The 6148-nt window shown below is 50.2% G+C and overlaps 1 protein-coding gene across 1 annotated transcript; it reads right to left on the bottom strand.

The window, feature by feature from the left end:
* Positions 1-911: 911 nt before the first annotated feature.
* LOC123041590 (peroxidase 43) lies at positions 912-2487 on the bottom strand. Its single transcript, XM_044464186.1, has 4 exons — positions 2174-2487; positions 1881-2066; positions 1578-1740; positions 912-1489 (listed from the first exon to the last, which is right to left on the bottom strand). The coding sequence occupies exons 1-4, from the start codon at positions 2390-2392 to the stop codon at positions 1068-1070; spliced, it is 990 nt and encodes a 329-aa protein (XP_044320121.1). The 5' UTR covers positions 2393-2487; the 3' UTR covers positions 912-1067.
* Between the last annotated feature and the right edge of the window lie 3661 nt (positions 2488-6148).

Here is a 6148-nt window from a genome sequence, read left to right as displayed (position 1 = left end):
GGGTCCCTCGACAGCTGGATCAGGCACTAGGGTTTTGTTACGTCATGACTTCGGATGCATCTGGTTCGGCTGGGTGTGCAGAAGGCGACCTATGATGAAGAGGCTAGGGCTCCGCAAGGAGGATCTCGATGATGTGGTCTTCAACGAAGAGAAACATCCGTCAATGGATGCTATCCGGTGGCTAGCGATTGCAATGGTCTACATGGAGAAAGATTTCAGTGACTTTTGATTTTACAAGAACATGCATAGTGTATGGGATTTAGATTAGAATGTGGAATTCAAATCTTTGGATAATAAGCTATATATACACCATGCAAATTTTGGCAGATCTCGATGCCGAACTGCTAGGTTCTGATCCGTAGGATGTCTTGAACATTATCATATGTGATTGTAATTCCTATGTTTTGAGTAATACAACAATTATTTTGCAAAAAAATAACTATAATTTCATGAAGTTTTTGGATGGATCTAGTCGGTATTTTTAGCTGGAGGCAGATTAACTGATGAAGGCAGATACTATTTGGTACTCACCGCCGGAGGTAAGAGTACGTCAATAGTAACAATACACTCACTCACCGCCATCTGGTACTCTTACCACTGTTCCTGTGATAAGTTTGTACTTTGTAGTACTGTGCGATGCGAGTAACACAGTAGTAGATCTCTTGATACTGATTATGACACAGTTGGAGTACACAGTGCAATCACATGCATGCATGGGCGCCATATTTTCCTTGAGAACATTAAATCGGCACCGACTATAGACAGCTCAAACCAACACGTTACTACTTAATCCAGAGTACTCCCATTCTCATCTTTTCTGCGAATTTTGTTTCCTTTGCATTGCACATTAATTGCTGCATGTTCTTGCCACTAGAAATCAAACACGTTGTTACTTGTTAACAACTCGTCCGTTTATCCAATGAAAATGCAATCTTAATCCCACCACCATTCTCGATTATCAATATTAGAGTATATATAAAGAGGAATGAATTCATGTTTCCGCAAGAGATTTACAGTGCTAATTTGAATGCGACCATTCGTATGATTTTATAGCAATGACGCGTCGATCAGTTCGTGTTGAACGCCGAGCATACGTCCCTGATCTCGCCGGCGTCGCCGGTGATGGCGCCGATGGTGCCCATCTTGATCATGGCGCCCACAAAGTCCTGCGCGAAGCTGGAGGACGCCGCGCCGAGGTAGGCGCCGACGAGCGCGCCGGTGGCGTTGCTGGCCTCGAGCGCCGCGTCGGAGGCGATGGGGACGAGGCCCGCACGGATGTTGCGGAGGATGGAGTCGTCGAATGTTCCCTGGCTGCCCCGGTCCAGCGGCACGCGCGTGTTGAAGTCGCCGGGCGCGCACCGGGCCTTGAGCTCCGACAGGAACGCCGCCGGGATCGACGGGTCCGACCCCGTGCGGCTGCCCGGCAGTGGGTAGCTGTAGAGCCGATCCTTGACGAAGAAGCACGCCGTGGTGCCGATCGTGTGCGCCGCTGCATATGCATGTCGCGGAGGAGGACGCCGTCGCGTGTCAGCGTATGACGTGCATGTCGCGGAGTACTAGTAAGTGGGGGTACGTACCTGTGAGGAGAACGAGGTCGCGGTCGTTGAGGCTGCTGGCGGCGAACTTGGAGCGGAGCACCTGGATGGAGTCACTCACGTCCGGCAGCACGTCGGCGTCGCGTACGTTCGACGACAGCCCGTCGCGCCGCCCCGTCGGCACCTCGAACGACGGCCCGTTCGTCTGCCATGGCGCGCGTCAGACAAAGACAAGCAGCATCTCGATCGTCAGTGGCACCGCGCATCACGAGTTCCCGACAATACTACAGACAAACACAGCGTGCATGCGGTACGAGTCGAACACCTCGTGTCAACATGACGTACCATGGCTATGGCGTCGCGTGCGGCGAGAGCGATGATGTCGGCGCAGGAGACGACGCCGGGGCACTGCTCCTCGAGCTCCGCCTTGGCGCGGTCAACCACATCCAGGCCTCGGAGGCCCTGGTGCTTGTTGTTGTTCACCTCCGCGGCGTTGCCCGCGCTCGTGATCAGCACCGACGCGTCGCATCCCTGCAGCAACCACGCACTTGAATCACTCACTGCAGGCTCTGCAGCTGCTACCCTGACATCGACACGGCTAACTGCATCGGCCATTCAGCCCAGCTATCTGTGCTCACTCTGACGAAGCAGTCGTGGAACTGGAGGCGGACGAGGGCGGGGAGGATGGTGGCGTCCGAGGCGGCGGCCTCCTGGACGGCGGCGGTGACCATGTCCTCGGCGCCGGGGCAGGAGTCGGAGTAGAACCCCATCTGGAGCTGACCGTGCGCGGCGCCGATTGTTCCAAGGAGCAGCAGGAACGCCACTGTCAGCGCTGCCGGAAGGACGCCGTCGGCCATTCCTGGTAGACACGGCAGCTAGCACAAGACTGCACAGGGAAATATTCTTGTGTCACTAACTCGGGATAGAGCAAGTGACGGGGAGTTGCATAAATGAGGGCTAATTTCATTTATAGAGCTTATTAATCTGGGCACTGCTGGCTGTCAGTATGGGGAGCTTGTCTTCAGCGCTGTGTGAGTGTGATGCTCTACCACGAATGCGTTTAAGTTGGCGGATACAGACGTGATTAAGGGCGTGTCGGAAGAGACGTCTCAGCCCGAACCGGAATGAAGCCCATGGTTCTGTGAGGAGGCCATATTTCTTATTTGCAGAAAACGATTCTAATCAGCTGGCTGGATGCGGGAGGACGCCACATTCCGTGTTTTAACTAACCGAACGAAACTCATGAAAACCGGCCGATATTCATCGAAATTTGGATAGAAAATAGCGCAAATCATCCACACGTAACATGCAAATAAGTCTAGTACAACAATGTTTCAAATTCGACTAGATTAAATCCAACAAGTTTTTCATCAACGGATCATGTTATCCCATAAATATTGCCCCTTCAGCTTCATCCAACAGTGTGTGTACGTAACTATCTGTCCCTCTGTCTTGTGATACATCATGACAGCGCGTGCGGGCTACATATAACGTGTAGACCAATGTTGAGTGAATGAATCAATCAACAAGTTGAGCAAGAGGAAGTAAAACTTACGATCTCGTCCTCTGTCGCATGCAATGGCCACCTTGCCTCAAGCTGACAAACCATGTCGCAAAACTTGGTGACGCTGATGTAGGTAGCGTGTCAGCGATACGACAACGACTTCACATTGCGTGGTTGAGTGATATACATGTCGTAGAGCGCAATGTGCTTTCGTGCGTGAAACTTTTCATGCACTTGCTCCCAGAAGGGATCCGCTCTGCTTCTGCCTACGAAATCCGTGGATACGGCCAGCCACGAATCACACAACAACTCATCCTCCATTGTCAAGTACTCCCTTCGTTTCTTTTTAGTCTGCATATAAGGTTTGGTCAAAGTCAAGCTTTGCATAGTTTGACTAACTTTATATTAAAAGCTATTAATATTCACAATATGAAATCAACATTTTCACATGCACCATGAAATGTATTTTCATATCATATAGTTTAAATATTGTAGATGTTCATACTTTTTAATATAAATTTGGTCAAACTTTATGTAGTTTGACTTTGACCAAAAGTTATACGCGGAGTAAAAAGGAACGGAGGGAGTAACTCACCATCCTCCGTACTCTAAAAAATGACATATCATTTGAAAATAAGCTCAATGGCATTTGACCAAACACCTGTCGGGCGTGGTGTCCGCCATGAAGGTCATTGACAGGGGGCAGAGTGTATCTGGGTACAAACGGCTCCAGGGTGGACAACTCCGTTGTAAAAGGCGAGCGGGCAGGTCGGTGCTGGTTGCGGGCGTCCGACAATGCCTCTGCGGCGTACGACAATGCCTCTGCAGCGTCCGAAGACGTACATCCGCTGCGGCGGACGTGGAGGGTGCGAATGCAAAGTAAGGGGGAGAAGAGGCGGAGTGGAAGGAAATGGGGCCGGGAGGGGGAATTGAGTGGACCGGGTCTTGGAGTCCTACATGTCGAGTGTCCGGGCTCCCGCAAATCTCACCCACTTTGTCTCCAATTTGCAGGAGAAAAAGCGTCTGGACCACCTCGCGGACCAATACAGGAACGCATTAAATGGCTTCAGCCATCCGGACAGAGCGGTTCGAACGGACGAGGGCAGTTTGCGGGTCCGCCTTTGAGATGCCCTTATCTTCTTCTCGCCTCTGCTATAGCCAGTTAACGACAACACCATAGGTTCGGTGACCCCGCCACTGTCGGTGAGATCCTCCACCGTTGGCCCTCCTCTCTCCCTCGCGTGCCACGGCCGGCCTATTTTGTGCCTGCTTCGGTAGCTCGACCACCACCCTCTTGCTCCTCTCCTCTCCCCACCCTTCGAGCTCCACCTCCCTATGAGCCGCGCGAGCCCCGCTCACGCCTGACCTCACTTCCCCCCGCCACATCGGGGTGGTTCAGGGACCGTGGTCGCTTGTGACTCCTCCTCCATGTCGTCCCTGGCCATAACCGGTCGCGCGAGCGGCGGCGGTGCTGTCAGCAACTACGGCAACAATTCTGTAACATCATCTTTGTTGTAATTTATTTTGTAACATCCTTTGTGTTGCAGAAATTCCTTCCACAATAACACCTCTGTTGCAAAAAGAAAAATGAATCTGCAACAAGAGCTCTGTTTCAAAAAATATTCTGCAACACGATCTTTGTTACAAATGTTTCTACAACAAGACTCGTGTTGCAAAAGGATACCCATAACACGATTCCTGTTGAGAAAGTGAGGACCACGCTCGGCCGTGGGACTGCGTCAGATCGGATGGCTCGCAAACGGTGGACTTTATAAAAAATTCGCCGGCCGACACGTAGCATCCCCAGGGGCAATGCTACGCGTCCGCCGGCTGATATTCTTAAAAGATCAGTCGGGTTGCCAGTTGTCAGATTTACCGCACTAAACGGCCGAACGTGCCTCTACTACTGCAACACAGATCTTGTTGCAGAAATCTTTTTGCAACACGGGTCTTGTTGCCGATTTTTTTTTTGCAACGACGGTTTTGTTGCATTTTTTGCAACTAAGGTTTTATTGCAATTTATTTTTTGCAACTGAGGTCTTGTTGCAGAAAAATTTCGCAAGAGAAGTTTTGTTGCAAAACGTAGACCCGTCATAAAGCATTGCAGCACCACATATGTTTCAGAAGCATAACTTCTAGTGCAGAAGCGAGTTCATTGAAGGATGGTATGAGGTCCCTCACTTGGACGCGTGTCATGTAGGAAAGGTGGCGGACTCATGTAGGGAAGGTGTTGGACGTGGCCCGGTGGTCCGCCGGGTGATAGTAAGTGTTTCCCATATTTGTAACGAGTAAATTACACAAAACCATACTACTAAGTATTTTAGGTTAGGGTATTACCGAACCACCATTTTATACTCCCTCCGTCCCAAAATAAGTGACTCAAAAATGACTAAACTTTGTACTAACTTTAGTACAAAGTTGACTCACTTTTGAGTCACTTATTTTGGGACGGAGGGAGTATATCACAAAAGCCATCATGTTTAAGACAACAACGTTTTATCAGGTAGCACTAATTCGCAACTGATGGTGCTTTGACGACTAACCTGGCCACTCACTCAGGCCCCCCATGTCAGGGTATATATCGATACTGTTTACCAGGGGCGGAGCGCGCCTAATGCAAGGGTATGAACGCATACCCAACATTTTCTGCTAATTTGTTTTTGTATATATACCCGTATATACATATACATCAAGCATGGCCATCATTTTACACCTACCATGCATGAAATTCAGCAAAGAAGCGCTCCAGCGCCTCGCTTCCTTACCTGGGTTCGCCGTCTACACTAGGCCTTGACTTGGGCTGTTGGTATTGCAATCTTCCAGCGTTAGCTTGATAGTAGCCTAGGTCTGGGAATCCTGTTGCTAAAAAAAAGTCTGGGAATTCTAAAAGAAAAAGAAAAAAAACAGCCTAGGTATGGGTAGTGCATCGCTAACAGGACATACAACGCACCGGTACGTTGCTGATCGCCAGATCACCGACGATCGATAGGGCATCCGGCATCGTCGTGTTGAATTGCAGCATCGTGTGTGCTCGCCTTGCCCTTGTCCCCGGCAGCGGCGACACTCATCCGTCAGGCAACGATCAACTGCTAACAGCTGCGTGCATATC

The sequence above is a fragment of the Triticum aestivum genome, chromosome 2B (assembly GCF_018294505.1).
Source record: "Triticum aestivum cultivar Chinese Spring chromosome 2B, IWGSC CS RefSeq v2.1, whole genome shotgun sequence".
NCBI lineage: Eukaryota > Viridiplantae > Streptophyta > Magnoliopsida > Poales > Poaceae > Triticum > Triticum aestivum.
The sequence above is the reverse complement of the archived record's forward strand: the minus strand, read 5'-3'. Positions and strand labels throughout refer to the sequence as shown.

Coding starts and splice junctions, on each gene's coding strand:
- LOC123041590 (XM_044464186.1), bottom strand. CDS start 2,392: ATGGCCGACGGCGTCCTTCCGGCAGCGCTGACAGTGGCGTTCCTGCTG. Junction 1,741..1,880: donor CACGCGACGCCATAGCCATG/GTACGTCATGTT, acceptor GCGCCATGGCAG/ACGAACGGGCCGTCGTTCGA. Junction 1,490..1,577: donor CGACCTCGTTCTCCTCACAG/GTACGTACCCCC, acceptor ATGCATATGCAG/CGGCGCACACGATCGGCACC.